Source organism: Tauraco erythrolophus, chromosome 4, assembly GCF_009769465.1.
Source record: "Tauraco erythrolophus isolate bTauEry1 chromosome 4, bTauEry1.pri, whole genome shotgun sequence".
Taxonomy (NCBI): Eukaryota; Metazoa; Chordata; class Aves; order Musophagiformes; family Musophagidae; genus Tauraco; species Tauraco erythrolophus.
This window is the reverse complement of record NC_141468.1, coordinates 73,590,629-73,615,581: the sequence shown is the minus strand read 5'-3', so window position 1 is coordinate 73,615,581 and position 24,953 is coordinate 73,590,629. Positions and strand designations below refer to the sequence as shown.

Here is a 24,953-nt window from a genome sequence, read left to right as displayed (position 1 = left end):
CAAAAATGGTCAGATGGTCAAAATGGTCAGAATGCTTCATTCTCTCCTATGAAGACAAGCTGAGAGAGTTGGGGTTGTTTAGCCTGGAGGAGAAGAGGCTCTATGGAGACCTTATTGTGGCCTTTCAATATTTAAAGGGGGCTTATAAGAAAGATGGGGACAGACTTTTTACCAGGGCCTTAGTGACAGGACAGGGACAATGGTTTTAAACCGAAAGAGGGTAGTTTAGATAGTATATAAGGAAGCTGTGGATGCTCCATCCTTGGAAGTGTTCAAGGTCAGGTTGGACAGGGCTTTGAGCAACCTGATCTAGCGAAAGATGTCTGTGCCCATGGCAGGAATTTTGGACTAGATGATCTTTAAAGGTCCCCTCCAACCCAAACCATTCTATGGTTCTATGACACAGTTTTCAGAAAGATAATGCAAGGCAGAATTGTTCATGTAAGTGCACTTTTGCTCTCTTCCTTTTAATGAATCTTAGAGAAGTTAGAGTTTTGGACAAGACCTCTACTAATAATCTTCCAACCAGGATTTCACATAACTGCTTACATAGACACACATAGGAATCAAACTTCCCTCTGCAGCTATGCTGCATAGTTGTTCCCTGGAGGACTCCAGCCTGTAAGAGTAAGCTCAGACAAGTCAGGCAGTTGGATCAAGGAAGTAAACTGTGGGCGTACATAATCTTTATGATAAATTCTATTTCTTTCCAATCGCATGCAAGAATTATGACAAGTTTCCCTTAGAAGAACTCTTCCAGAAGACACTTTTGGTGTTTGATCCAACAAATCCATACTGCAGTTAGCAAACTTAGCAAAACCTGCCCTGGTGTACCTGACAGTCTTCTGCTACTGCCCCGTGATGGACTAGATCATTTCATGACTTCATAGGACTTATGATTGCAAGAGGACTCCTCAGAAATTTGGAGTTTCCTGAAGCTTATCCTTATGCTTCTTCTCTGCTCTTTCCCTTTCATTGTTGCTACATACAGAATGACCTAGATCTGATGCTATTACTGCCTGCTTAGTAGATGGTAAGGCCTGACAAAAACATATTGAGTAGAAGTCAGTTCTTGCCTTGGGAAATCATAGCTTGCTTGTTGGTAGCACATCTTGACAGAGGGTCACTCAAAATATTCATGACACGTAAATGTATTAATATGCAGTCTGTTCACTGTGCAAAACCATCTCTGCTCAGAAGAAGGGTCAGGTATTATTACCAGATGGTCTCATCAGTGCTAGTCCTGGATACTTTTATCCGTGGGCAATCAGAAAGATTGTGCTAGATGGTAACTCTTGTCTTAGCTGTGGGCGTGGAGATTTGTAAGGCTAAGCTGTGTTGCTTTTATTTTTTTTTTACCATTAATCGCATCATATGGTGTGAAAATGGGCGTCTCCCACCAGTCTTCTTCCTTCCTCACCGCAATTTGTTAAGGCCACACCCTTATCACACTTATCTCGCCATCTTCGCGATAGCGATGGTCGTGGTCACACGTTGCGAGTGCTGTCTGAACACCTCATGCCACACTGCGGTGTTGGCAGTGGCCAGCCATAAAGCAGATGACCAGCCAGCGCTGCTGGATTTTCAGATCCTTAAAGGCTCAGGCTCTGCCCTCACCCAAGGCTTGCTGGGAAAACCTTGGCTGGTGGTTAAAAAAAAAAAGACACACATGCACATGCACTTGCACACGTCCTTTTTTTCTGAAGTGACCACTGTGGGCCTCTTTATCCTTTCCTCCCACTCCTGCATCCCTTCTGACACTCTCTGTAGCTGAGAACGCTATTTATTAAACAATTTTGTTTAACTGAATTTTCTGGGGAAAGGTATTTCATGTGTTTTCCAGGCACATCAGAGTAGTAGGTGTTACTGTAATATATAGTGCTTGAACACTTCTATTGAGACTCATCAGTCTGCCAAATATTGTTGCATCCCTCGGTCCACAAAACAGTGACCACATGTACCCCTCACACAAACGTCTGCAGCGTACCAGAAAGGAGCTTCACCTTGTATGGGCCATAGAAGTCCCTGAGCCCTTCTGCTGAAAGCTGCACGGCTCCTCTTCTGAACCTCTGTGCCAAAGGGATCTCCAGGGAGACTTTTTACCGATGGCTGATGAAATGGCACCTACCTTTAGTGTCCAGTTGTCCATTTAACTCTTGAGTGGCCAGTCAATGAGGTTACATGAAGGACCATTGCAGAAGCTCATGATCCTGACTGAAAGCTGGGAGCAAGTCGATGCTCTGACAATGATTATTTACTGTTTTCCCATGTTACGTGCTGTATTCGGTCATGTTCAGTAACTGTAGTAATCAGACAAGATGGAACGACGGCTTGTCAGCTGATTTAATTAAAACCACATTGCTTTTTTTTTTTTTTATTGCCTCTCACACATCATTAATATTCTGTCTAAGACGCGCCTGCAATCTAAAGATTGGAATCAGTCTCATTGTGCTCTTTCCAAGCCTGAATTCCCAGACACAAACCTGGGAAAGAGTTTTAAAGGGACAGGTAATAGTTAGAAGCTAATTTGATTACATTGAAATGGACCAGTTGTAGGTCCAAATAAATGCTTATTAAGGGACCAGTCTTTCAGGTTGCTTTTAAATGCAGTGCAGTCTTTGCTTCCATGGATGCGAGTGGGAATAGAATATATTTAGGATTTCCCAGGAGTCAGGTCTTTGCTCTGCAGACTTCTGCTCATTCAAATGGTTGGTTATGCAAATATATTAAAAAGACTTGAGCAAATAATGCTGCACCCTTTTGAGCTTGGTTTATTATTTACATATTTAGCAACAGGGTTGTATCGTCCCTTTTCTGGAGTGCCAGGTAAGATCCATTTCACAGTGACAGTGTATCAGCCAGCATATCCACTCCATTTACAATGAGATTAAAAGGAAAAAAAAAAAAAATCTAGCATTTAAAATTATACACAGCAGTTTATTTAAAGAGCGATTAACTTTCATCAACAGTATGTGCATTTCTGTTTTCTTTAAGAAATGCTGCCATTCTCAATGACAGCTGCAGCCCTCCCGCAGCACCCTCTTACTCAGTGACTCGAACCCAGCTTTATAGATATTTCACAGCCAATTACCATAGAGGTTTCTTATGTTAAAATTAAGGCAACTAGAGTCAACAACCGCTGCCCAAATGAAACTAAAAGCTTGAGAACATTTTGCATAACAGTCATCAGCGTAGCTGATAGCTATTACAGTGTTCTTGTACAGTAAGCCTACGCAGATACTATCTCTCTTGCCTGTCTGTTCCAACATGCATCTCATCTCATTTGCAACCCTTTGCTTTAATTAGCTGAAGTCTTTGCTTCAGTCTTTCATATGTCAACCAGCCTGTGTACACGTCCATATTTTTAATCAGTAGCCTGTTGTCTTTACTTTGTCATTCGCACGAGCATATAAATCTGCCCTTCTTATGATCCTCGCTGCTTGGTAGAAGTCAAAACATGCTGTTTAATTTTCCTGTTCAGTGATTTCCATTTGTTTCATGTTCAAATGCTGGCTCTTTTCCCCCTTTTGGGCATGCTGTGAGCATTAAACTTAGTGATTAAATGCCAAAAAAACAGTCCTTTTCCCCTTCCGCCACCATGAATGGGTCATCCTAACCCTCGCTGGGATGCTTGCCTCGGCAGCGCGCCCTGTTCACGTGCAGTCATCCTAAACGGGGCTGGCTGCGTGGGACTGCCATGGGCTGACGGAGGTTAGCTAATGATGGCTAATAAAACAGGTGCCAAACTTATGTGCCCTCTTAGGGTCGTGACTGGCTTCTTGCTGCTCCTTTTCAGTTTTGAATTTAATCTACTACAGCAGAATATTTCATTTCACCCACGACACAGCCGAATCCCGAGACATCAAGACATAAAAATAACAGGACATAAAAGAACGGGAGGGTGGCATGTGGCTGTCCTCCGGTTTTCAAATTTTCCGGTTCAGCAGGGGGGAATCCGAGGTTGTCTGTAGCTGTCTGACAGGTGGGGTGGCTGGCCCTGACATCTGTGCCTGTGGCTGATCCTCGAACTGAGCCTGGAGCACGTTCAAGATGTCATCTAGCTTCTGGTCCATCTGCATGACCTGTCAAGGAATCAGAAAGCAGATGAGCTGTCAAATGGCTGCACATGCTTCTGGCGAGAGGGACTCACTGGCCAAAAGCTCTGAGAGGATAAAGCCTGGCAGGGAGCCTTGGCATCTGAGAACCACCAGTTCCTCTGAGTTTTGTCCAGCTGGTTCCTCTAGGAAGGTTGAATGACGCTACGAAGTCACAAGGAAGGGTGTAAAGCCATGCGAAGTGGCAGCAGAAGGACAGGACATCAGTGGCCCGAGCACTTGACCGCTTGCGTCAGCCATTTTGTCTCTCAGCCTTTTCCCAGGGTTGCCAACTTCTCTCGGTGATGATGCATCCTGCAAATATCTGCCCTGAAACTCTCTTTTGCTCTTTGGTTTATCGTGAGTGTTTTTTTCCCACTACCTCTCCCAGTGCTTCACCGCCCTTAGTTGTAGGACATCATGCTTTCCATTACTGTCTTGGGAAATGAAACGGCTCCCCTCCCTTCACACTGTAAATAGATGCCTCTGTGATATGTTACGGTCAGAGATCCTACCAGATACAGTGTTTATTCCCATGCATTGTTAGGAGGATAGCCTATTGAAAACCACATAATAATACCAATGACTTAATTAAAAAAAAAAAAAAAAGAACAATCGTTCTATAGGAAGCTTGACATGCTAATCCCTTCTCTCATTTCTTTGCTTTCCAGCTGAAATTTCTCAGGCATAGTCCCTAGGTAGAGGATTCTTTTCTAGCTAGTTATTATAGTTATTTTTAAGCAGGGAAAGGTGAATCTGGATTTTTAAAGCGATGCTGCTCTCATACTTTCTATGGTTTTTTGAAATCCTGGCCTTTATCGGGGAGTCCCGAGCAGGTGTTACTCTGTCATGCTGGTAGGGCTTGCCTTCACCGCCAACGGCATCCTGCCCGCCTTAGCGGCAGCCAGTGAGACAGGTTGGGGACTGTTGACTGCTCTAGTTTGCTCTAAAAAGCAAAACTGTGGCCAGCATCCTGTAAGCAACCGGGATCGCTTCTAAGGATGCTTGAATACAGTGCAGCTTTGTGTAATAGATGAGCCCAAGAAAAATGAGCATTTTGAAGAACATTGGATGGTTCACTTTACAGTTATCTGCTGTGAAACTCTGAGCCTCTGAAAACTGTGATCTGTCCCAGTGGGTCTAATAAACTTTGATAGCGAACCTTTTAAGGTGATATCAGATCTAAACTGAGCTTTCATTAAAAAGGGAGACAGAGAGAATAAGAGAGAGAGAAGGATTCCAGCCTTTTTCTGTGCAAAGATAACTTCGGAAATAGCCTTTGGCAGCATGGACTGAAAGTTTAGCAGGCTGAGATTGCTTTAAAAATCAAGGCAAAGAAAATCACCTTATCCGCTTTCCCCTCCTCTGCTTTTTCTCACTTCAAGCGTCTGCTCCCCTGGGGGCCCCCTCAAACCTCGAGGTACCAGGAGCTTATTCAAGTTATATCATTTTGGCAACCACTGTTCTCTCCTGTATACGACCTACTGGGGGAGGGAGGAGTGGAGTATCCCTCTTGCCTCACGAACGGAAAGATGTGCTTGTCTCTCACTTCTACCTTCGTGCCTACTATCTTCTAGTAGGAAAGTCCCCCTCCCTGTCTCTTCTTTGGTGTGGATGCAGGTTATCTGAGACAGTATTTTCAAGCAGCAAGGAGGGAGTATTTAGGGTATGGGTTAGTTATTATAGCCCTTCACTACGGTTTCTGCCCGAGTGCTTTCCGGTGAGCGGCTGGCACTGCCCGAGCAGTGACCAGGGCGGGCAGGGCAAGGTGCGTGGGCATGGGAGGGGTGCAGGGTGATTGAGGCCAAGCCTGCCTTGGGGTGAGTCAGTGTCGAACAGAAACTTGAGTAGATATTGATGCTCTTTGGTGGAGGGGAAAGGATCTCAGTGGAGGCACAGCCACGTACTGGTCAGCCTGACCCCACGCTGCCAGCAGCATCTCTGCCTTGTCCCGTATCTAATTTGCTGCCAGGAGAGAGTGGTTGATGCTGCTGTGGCAGGTGTCTCTCTCTGGTGTGGTCACCGAGAGAAGCACTGGCAGCACTCTCATCTTGGGCTCAACAGCTAGATATTCCGCTCAGCTTTAAATTGGTTGGAAGTCTGAGAGTCACTAGTGGTTTAAGGGTTAAGCAGCATGGAATTAATTTAAAAACCACAGCCTTTATTTTCTGCTCTGTTCTTGAAAAGCCTGTTTGGCTGATGCTGGTAATGACTCAACAGAATCTTTCTTAAGCAGAAATGTTATGCAGAGCAGAAACTAAAGCAGAACTAATACATTACAATAGGGTAAAAAGAGGTGTAGGCAGGGAAATGGGATCAGCCAGATGAAAGATCTTTTGGGGCTTTCTTTTGTGAGGCTTTGTTGATTTTGATCTGCACGCTTGATCTTAGATAAGCTACGCTTGCATATTCCGTATCATTTAAACTTGCTGTATTTCTCTGTATTTTGCCAACTCAGTGAAAGAATGTGATAGGGAATAATTTTATGTACTTTTCTTTCCAGGAGAGGAGGAGGGTTGAGAATGTAAATATTCATTTGTAGGAAGGGAAAAAGATAAATTCATACATAAGGGAGTAGATTACACTACACCTCTGTCACACCTTCCGCATAAGGATCTGCAAATATGTCCTGAACATCAACAAACAAAGCTGCTCAGTTCTACTGTGTCAACTGTAAGCACAGGAGGGTTTTAATGGCCATTTTTGAGATTCAAAGCAGGACCCTACAAAATTAAGTGACTCATAAGAAGATGTGGTCAGTGGCAGATCTCTTCTAATCCTTAGCTTTGCATTTATACACAGCATCAAGCCACTGCTTTCTGGCTTCAGATGCTCTAAAATGTGTCTTACTTTGAACATGCAACTAGTCTGGTAAATCTTTAGTTAGAAAGACAAATTCTTAAGTACCTTGTCGAATCAGAGCCTGCTAAAAAGAGGTCAAATTTGGATGCTGGTTAACTTTGATTAAGGAGTGACAAAAAGAGAGTTGTGGACACTTCAAGGCTCGCCTGAATTCAGCAGGATAACTTACAGGGTTAGAAGACTTTTCACATGGGTGAAGGTTTTTCACAAGAAAGTCCTGGTTTTAGGTTTCTCTAAAACCACCTAGCAACTATTACTTTCCTTAAGCCCAAACGGAATGAGTTGCCGGTTTTGAGTAACACAGCCAGGCAAAGGGTTAAACTGTGCAACGTGTTTTTTGGTGGAGTAAAGTGAGAAGCCATCCGCAGAGTTCCCAAAGAGAGAGGCGATATGCCCCTCGCAGCCTCGGTGGAGACAGGTGAGTTTGGCAGCTGTCCATGGGCAAATGGCAACAAAACTTCTGTTCTCCCACATCTCAAAAGCACTCCGGAGACAATCTATAAAATTGTTAAATGCTTTTATATCCTTTCAACTGCCCTGTAGAAAGGAGACTCGCAAAAGCAGTTTAAAATATTACACTGTTGTTATTGGGGCTACGAGGTGAGCTGGAAGAGTGTTGAAATGTATACTCATTTTAACTCCCCCAGCTCCGTGAAAAGGGGCTGGACTCCATGGTGACACGCAGGACTGGTAGACAAAGACGACGTCTTCCAACCAGCCCCAGTGAGTCACAGCAAGCCCTGAAAGGCAACTGGGTCAGTCAACCTGTGGGACACAGAGTGTCCCTGCCCTTCACCATCGAGCACCAGTTCGGCTTTCGATACCTGTGTGGTACCTGAGGTTGCTTTTGAGCTTCTGTTTGTGAAAGCTGGTGTCTCGACTCTTTGTCTAAATATCCCCTTTTACCTCGCTGGGCTCCTGCTGCAGAAATGCCTTGTGTAGAAGGGGACTCACGGGATGGTAGCAGCACAGAGTAGGGCTGGATTGTGATGGGGATTTGCCACATGCTGGACACATTCCTGACTCTCTCGAGAGCTATTTTCTGACACATTTTGCACATGCACACCATAAACAAAATACACATTTGGAGAACTCAGTTGGAGTAGCCACATGGTCTTCCCCAAATCCTCTCACTTTAAGCCAGAAAAAAATCCCTCCTCCTAGGTTATACCCATCTTTTCAACATGGCTTCTGCAGGCTGGGAAAGCCAGCATTTGTCACATGCACAAGAGATTGACTTCAACTGTTTCCAGAGGAGTAGCAGAAGCAGAAGATGGTCTGCTGGAGCACTGAAGTAAAACACAAAACGAAGAAACCACAAACACGGTCGTATGTTGGTAAGTGGGTGGAGCTTTGTATCAAAAGCTAAACCCCGTAAATCAAATTGAGTTGCTGTCACCTCCTCAAGGCCCTGCTCTCTCCCTGCCCGTAGCAGTCCTACAAACACCGACCGAAACGGCTGAGCTGTGCAGCGTTCGCGCAGTTGTCTGCAACAAGCCTGGGCTGCTGGTGGTGGCGATGCAGCATGGAATGGAGGAGGGAGACAAGACAGCCCAATTTGTGTTACCAATCAAAACAGCATGGAGCAACAGCATGTTCTGCTTTTGGTTAAGCTGGATTGACTTTGGCGTCCTGTTTGCCGTGCTCGAGTGGGGAAAACTATGAAGCTGTGTCCACAGGACAGCCCAAGGTGTCATGGCATGGGCGGAGGACTGGGAAAGCCACTGCATTGTTGAGTCTCGTCCCCTGCTATTACAGCTGCTATACAATGGATGCGTTGGTTCTGGAAGCCCCACAAGATATCCAGGCTTCCTCTTCCCAACATGCAGCCCTCATCCTACAACGAACTGCAAACCTAAGCACCGAGGACCGAGAGCCACCAAAGCACAGTGGGCCACGAGAGGCAAGCAAGGGCATTCCCAGAGCGTCTGCAAGGTATTATGTGCTACCTTCCAGCTGCCACTGAAAAGTCAACCACATCTGGGGCCAGAGCTGCCATGCCCAGCTGCCCTAGTGCATGCAAACACCGCATCCCAGCCCAGGGTTGCCAAACCACCACGGCCCCCAGCTCAGCCCACTGAACACCCCTTCTCTAGCAATGGCCCAGCTCTGGGCTCACAGGCTTGCCACCACCGAGACATGCCTCTTCAAGACCCTAACTCTACCATTTCCTCTGTTTCCAGCCTTTCCTGCAGCTCCTGGCTCCCAAGGTAGCTGAAGTGAAGCAGGATCCACTCACTGCAGCTCTGACTTAGAAACACTTCAGTTGTGGGCTTTAACACCAATTGCTTGGAAAAGAGTCGTCCCATGGGTAGGATTTATTTGGTACAGAGAGAAGGTTGTACATGAACATTCGTCTGCCATGAGCTGTGCTACCTGCATGCACTTATTTCTGAATCTTCCCAGCTTGTTAGCTGTGATAGGTCACCTCAGGTCTCATTCGTAGGAGAAAACAGTATTAATTTAGTAAAATCAGATATGATTTAGTCAAACTAGTGCGATCCACTTTATGGATGCTTCCATTTCTGACTCGTGTAACGTATTGATTTAGCTTAAGCTCGTTATGCAGAAATTCGTGCCATTTTCTCATGCTGACCAGGTCTGTCACATGATTTTTCTTCTCGTACCAGATGGTGCACTGATTTGATTAGATCCTGTAAAGCCCATGTTTAGCTTTATATGCACATCTGGTCTTGTAGCTTCTCTCTGCCTACAGTTGCACCCAATTATTCAAACGTACTAATTGCCTATCGTATGTTTCGAAGTCTGAATTGTTTATTTTAGGAATCACTTTATTTTTTAGCATGTCCCTGAGTGGATTTATTGCTGTCCAGAGATTGCTGATTCAGGGAAGGGAACTCTTTCCTCTACAGCACCGCATGCAAAACTGCCACCCTCTCACCTTGCTTGTCCTCTGTTAAGAGAAATTTCCCTGAGGTGAAATGCTGAAACCATGGAAGCAATTTTTTTTCTTTCTTTTTCTTTTTATCATGGCCAGACAATATGAATGCTGATGTAGCCTGTTGGTAGCTGTCTGTGAGGAAGCAAATGGTCATGCCAGCCGTAAAGACCACGACTAGCTTGCAGAGATTTCTTCTGTGCAAGGTGCAGCTCTCATGCAGCCCCTGTGAGCCTGGTCCAACAAAGTGCTTACAGACGTGTTAGCTTGAAGCATGTGAAGAGTCTTGCTGAGCTCACCAAATATTTAAGTGCTTTGCTGGACTGGAGCCAGAATGGTCAACAGTTTGCAAGACTATACCTTTAGGATAAGCTTTTGGAGTCTCATAAAGCACTGATACACTCACATGCCCAGAAATATATCTTCACCACCATTTTTTCAGTCTCCAGGGAATGATAATTGGCATGTATCACGACATCCTTTGCAAAATGACTTTGGTGTTCATATTAGCAGAGAACTAGCAGGTTGCTTCTCCTCTTAAAAAAACAACAACAACAACGAGGGGGTTTTGATGAACAGGCAGCCGTTCACTGACTGTTTTTGGGATAAGTTGTAACAGATTTGGAATTGGCCTGATTCCTAAAACGATGCTGTATCCCAAAGCAAGGTTGCCGGGCGGCATGTACACAGTGAAACATCTCACTGTGGTATGCTGAAGTCCTGTAGCCAACTGCCAGCACTCCCTGCCCCAACCCTGAGCCGTGCAACTCCTCGCTTCATTCCGCTGAGGGTGTCAATAGTGCAGAAAGACCAGCTTCAGTCATCGGGAGCTTTTGCCACCAATCTAAGATGAGGTAAACAGGTACGTGAGTAGAAGCTACACAAAACGCGCTTCCATGACAGAGCCTGTTGTTCTGGCAGACCCAATTCTCCACGAACACCAAAAAATATATAAACCACCGCACTGTCTTGTTTGACTTATTCCATGTACCCCTTAGCAGATACCGGTTGTTTATTTTCATTCCATGAAACTTATCTAGATAAGTCCACAATTTTCCAGGCCTCCCTTCCTTTATCCCAAACATCCCCACCCATTCTTAGGTCAGGTGTTATAACCTTCAGTGACCTAGAATACAGTAATCTTTATTTTAAGTATAGCTTCATTTGTTTTGATTTCCATCTACCTTTCCTGTTTAAATGAAAACACAAAGGTCTATCCCTCTGCACTTTGTTCTTGGGGTATTTCCTGTCGGTACCCTTTCAGTGAGCATTATATTTTTATATTTCCTATGCCACAGTTGCGTTGACGAACCTCTGCAGTAAGACCTGTGTCTGTGGTTGCTGCTTCTGGTGTAAGGTGCTGCCTGCTTAATCAAAGAATCATAGAATCATAGAATAATCGCTGAGCAACTCTCCAGAGTTCAGCCTTGGGTTTCTAAAGCAGGCCTGGTCAGAGCACAGATTATGTTAGCTGCGTTACTGCTTTGGGGAAGGTGTGATTTTTTTAAAAAAAATGAATCCCCGCTTCCTCACTAAATGAGGTTTAGCTGATGATGTATCCGCGTATATGTTGCCACAGCAGCTTTGGAGTAAGCCGGCCAGCTTCGGGCATGTTTGCCAGAGAGACCGAGTCCTTACAGATAAAAAGTTTGGACAGATTTCTGAAAGTCTGTCACTTGTGCAGAAGATAGACATCCAAATTAGTGCCTTATTGAAGGAAGGGCTGAAGAGGAAGGTGAACTGTATTATTAGACCCCGGAGAATCCACACAGGATGCCCTGACCACAGGAAAAGCTTTATTCAGCTCTTGCCCCTTATTAGCCTCGGATAATCAACCACAAAATACAGAGCCACAGGAAACCAGGCAGCATAATTTCTACTACTCCCAGAAGTACTTGTTTCTAGCTGGAGAAGCTCAAGTGGGGACACTCTTTGAGTGGACACAACGGTAACTTTCCACAGCCGCCATTATGCAGCAGCACGTGGGGGTTGGCCGTGCTCTAACTGCTGAGGGAGTCGGTCTCATTTTAGCTATATGCACAGGCACCTTTCTGTCTGCTTGCAGCCAGTGCTTCCAAACGTTTGGTTTTGGCCCGATTTTCCCCTGGTAGGTAAATGAGACTTTGCAGAACTCTTTTTCTCTTGATTTATGTACACAAATTGTTATTTTTGTTGTTGCAGGACGTTTCATTCTTCACCCTCCTCCAGGTCCTGCTCAGATCCTCCCTGTAATCTTGCCATCTCTCTTTGCGACATCGCTCTTCAGCCACACCTGGATGACGCACTGCCATTTCTCAGCAAATTATATTGTGTGGCTACGAGTCCTGCTGCAAAACCGGCGGCGGCGAAAGAAACAACACGCACAAAAAATAACAAAGCTAGTCCAGCCTCAAAGGTGGGTATGCACCTACTGTGAGTCACACCTTAATTTCACAATAAAGCAACCTTGGAGCTTAGGTGCTCCAAGATGCTGATTAATTTAACTTTTAAATCTCTAAACAATACTGGACAGAGAGAAAAAGAAAACACAGCTCTGAGTATTTAAATGGTGCCAAAGGAACACTGAGAAAGAAGTGACCTTAGCTGTTCACTAGATGGATGTGATAAGCTCAGCTTTTTAGATGGGTGTGATGAACTCAGTATTTGCGCCTCACCTCAACCTTTGACGAGATGGTATCAAGTCTTCTATGCTCTGGTTGTTTTGCCTTTACTTTTGCTTTTTTGAGCGCTATTAAATCTCCGTGAGAACAAAATCTAACCCCACCTGCCTCATGACTAGATAGGCTTGACCAGTTCCTGTAACAGGGAAGACACTGGGAGGTGTGCTGCAGCCGGCTTGTTTCTTCTCAACTTAGTTGCAAGGGTTACTTACTGATACTGAAATCAGTGGTGAATTCCCTTAATCCGGGTCTACTGATCTGACATCTAGCTAAGTTAACGTCTAGTTAGCGCAGCTGATGGAGTGTGTATGACAAGGTAACACTTACATGCCTTATCACAAGTATAGGCAAGTATATATCACAACACAACTGCCCTCCATTGATGCTCACACGCACGCACAGCTTTACTTCAAATTATCAGTCCATCTTTTCTTATAGGTTGGCAAGAAAGGCAAAGAGAGAGGGAGAGAGGAAGTGTTGTTATTGGGAGGAGCACAGGCATTGTGGCGATGGCGATCTAGATAGCAAGACATGTAGGTACTAGAAAAGTTCCAGGCAGTTCTTGTAGGATTAGACCAGGACTTCATAAACCCAAGCTCCAGTCTACTTCTCAGGACAGCCTTCTTGCATTGAGGACAAGTCACTTTCGGGATGAGCCTCATCAATGTTTGTTAACCATATGGATCTAATAATCTGCCATTTCTTATCTTTCTGACATGAAATCACATGAAATTGGGTAGGTTTTAGTCTTGGTACAAAACAGAAGATATTCGAAATCAGAAATTAGAAGAGTAGTGTAAAATGTGGACTGAACTGTTGGCTGTAGGAAGGAAGTAAGTTGTAACGGATACGAGAAGGTCAGTCTCTGTTGGAAGAGGACAGGAGGAGAGAAGATGGTGGTGCTCCTTTGTCCTTCCTACCATTGGCTCTTTGAGGATTGAAATGGACACGGCAGACCAAAGCTGGAAGTGTGGCACAGTGGTCATGCCAGGAAAAAAATTGATCAGGAAGAAAAAGGATGATCATCTGGAGATCAGAGAGCGTCACTGGGAGGCCACCGTCTGGGCTTCTATTTTAAGCTCTGCAAAACCATTTTCATCATACCATTTTCTTCAAACCCTGTGGCAAAACTGAGGGCTGGTCTGTGTGCAGATTTGTGGTGACGTCAGGAAATCAAGCCAACAACACGCCTTTCGCTGTGCCAGGGGAACCTGTGCCTGGGAACTCATTTTGATGTGCCCTATTTCAGTGAAAGCAATGAAGGAAGCTTGATGGGAGCTAACTCAAAAGGGTCTTGGAAAGTGAAAACTGTACCTTTGTACTAAGCGATGTTGAAAAAGGTGAATGGAAGCTTCTGGCCTTATTTCTTCTCTACTCTGGCTGGGACAAGTCTCTAGGGTCACCTTTACGGGACAAGTTCAGTGAAACTCTCACACCCTTTGAAGGGTGCCGTGAGCCTTGCTTAACGCACGCAACGCAATTTGAGGAAGAAGCTACAGAAGCACAACGTGGTGTTATGTATTTAAATCACAAGGATTACAAAACACCATTGTTTGCTCATTAAATCACAGAAACCCAAAGCAAGTAAAATATTATCAGACAGTGCTGATTGAGGGTGTAGCAGTTCTTGATTCTTACTGATTCAAACATGCTTTGCTGAAGCCTTTGGTTTTAGCCTGTCTGGCTTATCTGTCATTTGATGGATTTTACTAGCTTGCTTGTGTATACCAGGCCTGATTAACAGCACTGCCATGCATGTATTTTTAACGAATTCTTGAAAAAGTCATGGCAAGTGAGTGGACTCTGGACTGTCTGGTCCGGTTTTGCAGCCACAATGACCTGATGTTGAGGGTGTCTGTCTGCCTGTTCAGGCATACCAAGCCACAGCATTTGGTCCCAGATTAGCAAAAGCCACAGGCATAAACTGTGCAGGAAAAGCAACTACGCAGCAAGAAGCAGTTCATGGCTTGAGCTGAGATTGCTCAGCACCTGGAAAGGTCTGAGCACTATGTGGAGTGTGACAGCATAAATCGGTGCACAAACTGGCTATAGCCACAATAACTGTGGATGCAGAACATCAGAAGACATTGCAGGGAGAATGAATTTGACTAAACTTGACTTTTTTCTCCTGCCCAAGCTAGAGAGCTAATTGTGTAACACCTTCTGTAGCTAGAGAGATGTCCATGGGCATTTAAAACACTGACTGAGAATAGGAGACTGAGTGAAGTGGATGTTCCGAATTCAGAAGCTCACTGGTGGACATTCTCCATTTCTTTTGTGCTTGAAAAATAACAGAGAATTTTGAAAAATCAGCATGGCTACATCCCCAGGGGAGACTCAAATAAAGCATTAATTAAAGTAAAGAAAGGGAGGTGTCTTATTTGAACTCTGCTGAGCCAGATGGATTACCTATGAAAGCTGGCATTGACAGGACAGCTGTATGAAGAAGCCTGTGGCAGAAGTGCCGGTGTCTTATGCAAACAACAGGAGACAGGGCGGGAGACGCAAAGCCATAATTGCCAGATAGATTTCTTCCTCATGAGGCATATGCTAAGTCAGCAGAAACCTGCTTCAGTTTTCTGTTGCAAGGCACTGCACTGTTAATTAAGGAAAAAAAAAAATCGGTTATACGTACTATCGCTCTTACAGCTCTTTAGCCTTACACTGCAGGGAATACTGCTAGGAAGAAGGATACTATAGATCTTGCTCGGACAAACGATCATTTTTCTCTTGCATGTCTCTTTTTCATATATCATTGCAGAGAAAAAAACACAGCAATAAAAAGGGACATGTATTAACATGAACATTGAGGTGCAAGAATATGAGAACAGTCTGGTGAGATTTCACTGTCCCAGCATTTAGCAAAATAATTTAAACTAGTGCTGTAGTTTAATTAAGATTTTGGGTTACTGGCTTTTTTGACCTTCTAGAGGTAGAACTGGGAAGCCATGGAGGTCTTTATGCAACTTTCTGCCATGGGGGAAAACAGATCTTTTTCAGGTCAACAAGCTAAAGCTCATTAATAAAATAGGTACCTGTTGGGACTACCGAGAACCCCACAGATATAATTGCTTAGCTTCACATCCACTTGCTCTTTTATTACTTTTACTCACCATGAGCTATGACTTTGATCTACTAAATCAATATAATCTATAATACGTCTAAGCCATATTTAAAAATGCCTGGGTTATTTGTTGTTCTGCAGTGTTTCCCGTTGCTTCAGAGCAAGCTTGTTTAACTCCATATGGAACTAGTTATCAGTGAGAAGGAAAATAAGACATCTACCTATTTGCTAATTAATACTTTCAAAAGCATTAATTAAACTTTCATGTTTTAATGCATATTAAAAATCCCGGCTGTGACTGGGTGCTTGTCTTTCTACACCAGTATACTGTAAACCAGAAATGACCATCACTGTGAATCCATGACATTGAGGCTCTGGTTTTGGCTGCCTGACCACTGTGCTTGGCTTCCTTCACTGCATGCCCAGCCCTGAAACCAGGGATGAAAGAGTGTGCTTAAGCCCTGCTGCTACTGAAAGGCATGGCCCTGCCCGCCCCAGCTGCTCCCTCCTGCCCTCCCCACCCTACACAGGTCCATGGTCCAGCCTTGGCTGGACTCATGAGCAAGCCCAGGAGAGCTGTGCGGTGCAGCAAAGACTACCCATGTAGGAGAGCTGCCTCCAGCCTGGATCCCAGAGTCATGTGTACCTCCTCCTCCCTGCTTAAATGACTCTTTTATTACTTCCAGGTTACATGGGAACAGAGGGAAAAAGCAAAAGCCCGAAGTGAACTGGGATCATGAGGCACTGTGCACCCCATCAAAAAAGCTGGTGTACTTTGCCCTGCTTTCCCTCTTGTCTGACCATAGTCAGCTGAAACGTCCATGGTAAGGCAGACAACTTCTTTTTTCTAGGAATTCAAACTAAGGTTTTAATTGCTGTTAATAAGGAAGTGAATTTTCTATCCTGCAAAAAGATTCAGAGTTAAAAAAAAATCTTCCAGACACCCAAACCACACCAAACCTGGGTAAAAGCAAATAATTTCTTTGCCATGAAATCTAAATTTTTCCTTTTATTATTTGCTAATAATTTGCAGGAGACAAAATCACTGTGAAATAAGTGCGCCCACAACTTTTCATTTTTAAAACCACTGATATATCTCCATTCAAATCTTCACTTTTTTTGACTTACTGTTCCTAAAAAGTTCATCAAAATCAATATGATTTCTTCTAATACAGCAGATCCTCCTAACTTGGCCAGGGAAGAAGCGTTTCGATGTAAAAGCTCCTGCTAGCCCTGGTTCAAACACTTGTGACTTAGCAGCCACCAAAAGGGCGCGTGGTCCCATGCAGACAGACGGTGTGGGAGCCCCTGGAGCCAGCCTCGCTTGCACAGCTTAGGGAGAAGTCTAGTAGACCTACGAGACGGGAACCAGGAGGTCTCTACTACTGAGATGTTGGATGCTCTGGTAGGGGCATAAGAGCCATAGCAGGCATGTGCTGAGCCCTGTAATGGGCAGGTTCATTTTGGTACCCCCATCCTCTCGTGGTGATGGGGGAGATGTCTGCACTGCCCCTCTCCCAGCCAGAGCAGCTGATGTGTGTTGCACTGCCTGCCCTCTGCTCTTTATCACAGGTGGGGAGTGGAAGTGGCTTGATCCAAAATACTTTTGTACGACGCATTTATTGGCAGCCAGCTATTTAAAAAGCTCTCCTATGCCCTGCTAGCCCCAGGCGGAGCCCTGTGTACATTCCCTGGGTGCAGGGCTGCCCCTAGTCTGGGGAGGCTGTTACTCTCCCTGCCTCTCTGATTTTGGCCATGGTGCACAGTGTTGCCCCACTTACCACCCTTGGGCCATCTGGCCATATGAGCATCATCACTGTTTCAGGGCTGGTGCCCTCTACCTCCATCCCCAGTCCTTACAAGAGAGGTGGGGGGGAGTAGGAACCATGAGCACAAGGAGGTACCAGTGAAGGTTTGCATGTCCGTGCTGCCCGCCGAATCGCCGTGCCTCCCCCTAGCCTCCTGCTCATGGCTTCTCTCTCAACAGCCTCCCCCGGAGACTGGGGCGAGCAAGGCAGGGGGTTAGGCAGCTGAAGGCAGTTGTGGTGCTGCACCCTGGGGTAGGGCCAAGGCCTCGGTACAGGATTTCGGACGTGGTTCTGTTTACCCGCAGCAGTTGGGCACCGCCAGCGAACGCGGCGATCTGAAATATGATTTTAGAGCCGGCCATGGCACTCATAAGTGGATCTGCAGGGGCAGCCGGGCAAGATTAAACCCTCTTGTTAGCCACAGGGCAGCATGGTGTGGCAATTAGTATGTTAAGCAGAGCTGAGAGAGACTTTTGTAATGAAACCGAAAACTTGGCCAAGCCCCAAAATCTGCGAAGGTTCAGGAACCTTTCAGTAAACCTGGATTTAGCCTTGGCAGATTTATAATTTCAAGGAGGAACCGTTAAAAACGCCCTGGTTTGTGCGTGGTTTTGAGCCCAGATCCAGCCACACTTGGCACTTCGGGAGTTTTGCTTTGGGTTTTTTGCATACAAATCCAAAACACAATGTAGACTCAGCAGGGAGGAACCGATGCAAACCAAAACTGCTGAGTTTTGCACAGCTCTAATTATAATCTCTTCACAGTCCTGGTTTTATTTATTATTGTTTGTACTGCAGTAGCAGCGCGGGGCTCTAACCAGCTCTGGGGCCGCGCTGTGGTAGGTGTTGTAAAGGCAGAAGAAGGAGGCATGATCCCCAGCCTGAAGAGTTTATAATCTAAATAAACAAAATAGATAAAAAATGAGGGACAGACATAAAACATGTAAGCAAAGTGATTAGGGGGTGTTGGCAAGACAAGTCTCTCACCCACACATAAAATCTTGTCTATTTACCCCATAAACTCTTTGGGGTCAGGGTTGCATTTTCCAAATTGCGGAGGGAGATGGGATGTGAGAAATGAGTAGAGGAACGGAGGTGCTGGGAGGCAGCAGCAGGATTGGCAGCCCCCAGGGAAGCACCGATGGATTTTGGCAGCGAGGGCAGGTGATGGGGATAGTGGACTGGGTAGACAGAGGAGACCGATGGTACTCCGTTAGGTCAGAAAACCCATCGTGTGCACCACAACAACCTGGGACAAGCCACCAGACCACTCCGCTCTGCAGTTTCCTCTAGGGTTGAGCAGGGCTAAAAATATTTCCCTATATGGCATAATTCTTCCTCGATGTAAACTGCTTTGAGATACTCAGGTGAAAGGTGCTAGAGGAATGCAAAGATTTATTTTTCATTAACCTCCTCACATAGTCTTTTCACTGCCAAGTCAAGGCCTGAAGCCAGGAATTTGAGAGATGCGTATATCTCTCTCACTCTATATATATGAATATAAAAATATATTTATGGAGGAGACCAAGGTGTATTTTTTAGAAACGAAGCCTTAAGTCAGATTTCCTAAATCTATATATAGGAACTTAAATGAAGGGCCAGATTTAAAACCAGGACACTTACTTCTTTAAAACTGGATTCAGGAGTGTAGCTATAAGTTCTTACTTGAAAATGCTTAGCCACAAGCTACCTGGAAATTTCATATCTTAAAAGAAGTTTGTAATGCCCAGTTTTGGTTTGTTGTTTTTTTTTTTTTTTTCCTCTCTAAGATTTAGGTGAAGGTTTGGGCCAGCTATTTTATCCCAATTATTCACCATTCTGCAACTATTAATTAAAACAAACAGCTCTCTGAAGCTATTTCTCACAACGGGAAAGATTTATATCTTGAAACTGAAGCCTGTTTTCTCACTGTGTCTATTTTCTACACTGCGTAAACATCCAAGTTTGTTATTGCAGCAATCACCAGAGGAGCTCTCAAAGCTCATTGCCAGGCTTGTGATATTTATTGTTTGTTAAGCCCCAGCTCCTGGAGTGAAGTGATTAGATGAGAACCTCGACTTGCAGTTAAAAAATGATGTAACTTTGCGCTGGACCACAGGGCTGGTGAGAGAAAGGCGAAAACATGAGCAGAATGCATAGACAAGGGTACAAATATCAGAATGGCGGGCAAAAAAGAGAATCCCACATGTATTATTATTTTTAAAGCCTAAGGACTCTTAAGCCAACCTCCCCCTTATAATTTGGACGGGGGGGGTGCTGACTCATGGCTTCTGACTGCCAAAGTATGGCTGTGGTGGGGGTTACTCATCGCCTTATAGCTGTACGGAGGTTTCTCACCGAGGGGCTGCTCACCCCTCTGCTGAGCTGCACATGTTTGGTATCGCCGGGTGGTGGGCTCCTGTCACTTTTTTTTTTTTTTTCATTTTCCTTTTAAAACGACCTTATTCAGGCATTCATTTATGAAAATATCCTGTGCAAGGAATTACACCGACTTGGCAAATAGAGACAATAGGTCAATTCCTGGGCCTCCCAAATCTGACAGGATCCCTTTAGCTTTCGAAAAAAGAAGAAAAGCAGAACTACTAAAAAGACTCAGTTTCCAAATAGTCCGTAAGTCTCTAACAACGTAAAGCAAATGTAAACATTATACGATGAAATGCATTTTTTAAAAAGCCCTCTTTTCTCAGCAGTTAGATGGGCTTTTTATACAACAGGAAGATTCATTCCTGAAGGTAGCTCCAGTGTATGAAACAAACCCCTGGGTATCACAGTCTAAAATATCCATTTTATACAGAACAGCAACTGAAGCATCGCCTTTACCTTGGGAAAAGCTCATTCCGCCTCCTGATTTATGAAGTCTGTACTTCTCCCTACCCTGCTCCCCACCACGCCATGCCCACAAACCCTCCGGGGAGAGGAGAAAAATACGTCTGCAGTGAAGAAACCTAGCTATTACCAGTGCAATGAAGGACATTAATAACGGAAAACCAACGCGAATCACAGAATCACAGAATGTTAAGGATCGGAAGGGACCTCAAAGGATCATCTAGTCCAATCCCCCTACCAGAGCAGGACCACCTAGATCAGATCACACAAGAATGCATCCAGGCGTGTTTTGAACATCTCCAGAGAAGGAGACTCCACAACCTCTCTGGGCAGCCTGTTCCAGTGTTCTGTTACCCTTACTGTGAAGAAGTTCTTCCTCATGTGAAGGGCACAACAGAAACACAAGCAAGAGAAAAATGAGAATGTTTGTGTGCGGAAAAGTAGCTATACAAGGTCGTAGTTTAAGACATGCAAGCTATGGATGGGAGCTGGGGACACAAACAGGGGTCTGTAGCCAGCTCTGGCTGGACCCTGCACCTGCCCATGCCTGCAGGCACGGGAGTGAGCCTGGAGAGCAACCTCCCTCTGCTTTTTCACCATTACAGCCCTAAGGAAAGGGCTTGTTGACACTCAGGGTAATGCTGTGGGTGTTTTCTACCCAGTGTCTTTTCCACATGATGGGATCTGGGCTGGACGTACTGGGATTGGTTCTGAATGGATGAAGAACCTGCTTACTGCGGGTTTAGTGCTTGGGAGGAAGGAAAGGATGGGAAGATGGTACCAAAGCTTTAGGCACAAAACCTCATGACTGTAGTCACAGGTGAATTGTGCTGCTCAAAGAAAGCAGAGAAAAGAACAAGTCACCCTTGACTTCCCCTTTCCCCTTTGAATGGGTCCCTGCTACAGACAGAGCGCTTGCCAGATGCCTGCAATAGACCTGCAAACCACCATAATACTCAGCTCATTGCAGAAGAGGCAGTAGGGAGGAACGTGGTCTTTTCAGCTGGCTGAATGTACGGTCTATAGCCATATTGTAATTTACGTGGTCTACACTTACTCATTTACATAGGTACAATTCACACCTCTGTTTAGGGTGCAGTTAAACCTGAGTTCTAGTTCAAGGCATGGCTTTAGGAGTCAGGAGTTACAGACCAGCAACACATGCAGACAGTTACAGCTTAGAAGAGAGAGAAATCTCCGCTTGCAGGAGTAAATAAATGCCCGAATACCCTGAAATCCTGCTATATACCAGAGAACCTTGCATTATGAATGTTTGTAGATCTCTGCTGGGGCTAGGGTTAGGCATGCAATAATGAACCAGCATTGTCCTTTCCACTTTACACATACTTTGTGAGCTGGTGGAAGACAAATGTTGGACACACTAGTGCTGTCAGCTGCCCCAGTACACTTCAGGAACGTCATTCTTTCTATTCCTGCTGTTAGTTCAGCAACACACCCTGCCAATAAACCATAGCAATCACTGCCTCACAGGTCATCATGACTACAGAGGAGCAGGCTGCTTGCCAACACCAGACAACTTAGTCACCAACCACGGATGCTCTAGGATAGCCAAATTCTCATGGGCAATGGCAGCCCCTCCTGAACTGATGTCTTCTCCCACTGGGGTGTGCTGGGGCTGAAGGGTTAAGGCATGCTTCCCATACTTCTGGAGCCACAGCTGATCAATCCAAGGGTGCAGACTGTTTTGTGCTAGCTGTTCTGTTCCAGAACGAGTCAGCACTAGGATGTCCACAGCTGGTAAAACCTGTCAATTGTCTTTGCTCTGCTGTGTCTCAGCCTGTGTGAGCTGCTAGGCAAGGCCCACCATTGTCTTATTAAGGCCACAAGGTAGGGCTGAAGTGGCGTCCAGCCAAATCATCACATGCCCAGTGCTCGTGTCCAGAGAGATGTATGAAGGTAAACAGCTTGAACAACTGGGTACCCGCTGGAAGGAAGGACACGTCAAACCGGAGCTTTCTGTTCTATTACTCTTCTGCGGACGGATCAAGGGAAAAAAGGCAAGTATCCCACAGTAACTTGGAAAATACCTCAGTACAATGCTCAAGTCTGTAGGATGTGCCCTGACAGAAAAGCCCATCACCTAATGCAGCCCTGTTGTTGGCACAACCGTGCAATTAAACTCAAGCACCACTTAAGACTTCGGAGGCTTAAGCTCAAGAACACCATGTCCAGACAAATTCTGCTGTAAAGACAAAGTGACTTAGGCAGATTTGTAGATTAAAATGGAAATGCCCTCACTGCATGGATTACTTATGCCATTTTATTTTGTCCTTCACTTTTGAAGAGAACTGTTGTGCGAGCAAACAGAGCTTCAGTTTTCTTGTCAAAACTCCTGACGCCAGTGATCCTCCACTTACATGCAAAGCAAAGCTATGTGTAAGTCATAGGGTCAATTTGTTTACCTTGCCTGTGGCAAGAGCTGGGTTCATCAGGTTAATTTCGGTAGTTGCTAAAAGGTCTTGAGATTTTTTTCTGGTGTCATATGGCTTTTGCTTTTTCTTTCAAAGCAGGGGGTAACCATGGACTGTTCAAAACATAATGAAGTAAACAACATTTTTCTGCATCAAGCTCATCCTGCAAATTAATTCATTTGCATTTCTAGCCCTTTCAAGTGAAGGGAAGTCATACAGATGTGAGCAGTCATTTAAGGATTTTAAGGGTTATGGTTCACATCATCCAAAATTGATTCCAGGACTACTCATTCACAAAAAAGAGAAAAATGAAGGTGGACATGCTGGTGTGTTGGGAAAAATGGGGGATTTTTAATTAAAAAAATTATTTTACAGCTGCTGTTATTTATTTAAGTTCAAAGCCTCTGGGCACATCCACGGTCCACACTGATCTGTTGTGAATTGCTTCTTTGTTGCTGGTTCTAGCAGAGTTGATTTCATATTGCTGATTCATCTAATGGGTTTGGACTACTCCTGTTATCCTTTTAGATAACGGGCCATTGAGCCTGCAAACAAGTCTGCTGTCTGCTACCATCAGCTGATTTACTTCAGATTTCTAAAACTGAGTAGTTCCATTTTTGGGGGGTTGTTGTTTGGAAAAGCAAGAACTTCATGAAAATCAGAGCAGTAAAATACTCTTTTGGTCAACAACCGGTGTGTCTTAAATGTTGCTAATGAGAACCAGTCCTGTGCACAGGAATGAGTTAATCCTGAGATAACTCTCTTAATAATTTGCCATTAACCGTGGCTATTGATTCTGCTGCCTGGCCTTAGGTGAAATTGCTATGTAAAAAAACCACAGTGGCAATAGCAACAAAGTACAGTGTTTTCTGGCAGACTCCGCAAGCCCCTTCAATGCAGGAAGCAATAGATTATAAACAAGTTTTATTTTAATCCCTGCAGGACATATTGTGAGCGTCCAAGAACAAGACCTATTTTTCTCAAAGCCCTCCAGAGAAAAAAAGTTCTTGAGATCCCAATACAATATCAAAGAGATCGGCCAGTAAAGAAAAACTATCTGTTCCTGGCGAGACATCAAAACATTTCCCACAAGTTTATAGTTGTCCAACTGATCATCAAAGAAAAGAGTACGGGTTGGGTTGGGGACTTTTTAGTGCCAAGAGGTGTTATTGATTCTGAGACGCCTGGTATTTTCAAGTATGCCAGCCAAAGGACTGCTGAGGGAACGTAAATGGTCCTTACTATGTGAAATGTGTTATCTCTGGGCTATTTTATGCATAAACTGGTCTTTCTGTGAGCAAAATGTTTAGTGGTGTGCCCAATGCAGGCAGCTATTGTGCACACAGAAGCTTCTATTTGCACATCCCACTACCCAGAAAGTGAAAGTAAAGTACATCTCCTGTGAGAAAGTCTAATTCTTAAAAGTGCACGAGTCCATTAATTTCTACTGTGCTCACCATGAACACAACACAATCGTTTATTTTCACACTTTTTTAGGTAGGGAAATATCTTCCTCAGAAGCAATGAGAGATTCAGTGGCAGGAATAATTTGCAGCTTAGCTGTGAAGGGATTCAGGAGCCAGTCTGATAATCCCTGATTTGCAATACCCTACAGCAGAGGAGCTGAAGTCACAGAACATGGTCTTGCACCATATACAAATGCAAAAAAAACCCGCCCTACTCTATATGACTGAAGCTTCCGCAACATTAACTCTTCCACTGGATGAATCTAAACTTCTAGCTATCCTCGTAAACACTCTGAGCAGAAATGCATGATTCACCAAAAACGCAGTGCTTTCGCTGATTTAGCTTCTGCCAAGCTGACAAAGAAAGCAGCGGTGAAACCGTGTTTATGCCCGTTTCAGCGGCACTACCCGGAGCTCACGGCAGCAGCGGTCCTGGGAAGCGCGGACCTAAGGCAGCCAGTTTTCCTGTGGCATGGACGGCTGGATACGTGGGTTCTCTGTTCTTCTCTACATTCCCGTCTCCTGCCCTGTTCGCTCTGCTGTCCCCAGGCCAATGACAAAGGGCCGATTGAGCGGCCGTGGCCGAGGGACAGCTGCAGGGGAGCGGCTCTGCTCCCTCCCCAGGCTGAGTCACCAGCAGCGAGGGACAAATGCGAACGCCCCGCAGGGCTCGCTCCCAGCCATCGCCCGCGCGGGGCCGGGAGCTGGGCTGTCACACTGAGACGGGATTCAAAGAGAAGAAGCCAAAGTCTTCTGGCTCTAAATTAAACCTTCATTTGGAAGGTCAGCTGCAAATGCTTCAGATCTCCTAGACAGTCATGAGGTCAAGCTGTGGCTGGGAA

General features: G+C 45.0%; 1 protein-coding gene across 1 annotated transcript in view; it reads right to left on the bottom strand.

Annotated features, from left to right (window-relative positions):
• Window positions 1-3,926: 3,926 nt before the first annotated feature.
• Window positions 3,927-24,953, bottom strand: part of LOC104384326 (potassium voltage-gated channel subfamily KQT member 1) — a 517,279-nt gene continuing 496,252 nt past the window's right edge. The window contains exon 16 of the mRNA XM_086610471.1: window positions 3,927-4,082. Coding sequence (XP_086466597.1) covers window positions 3,927-4,082 — 156 coding nt within the window. The remainder of the gene's footprint in view (window positions 4,083-24,953) is intronic.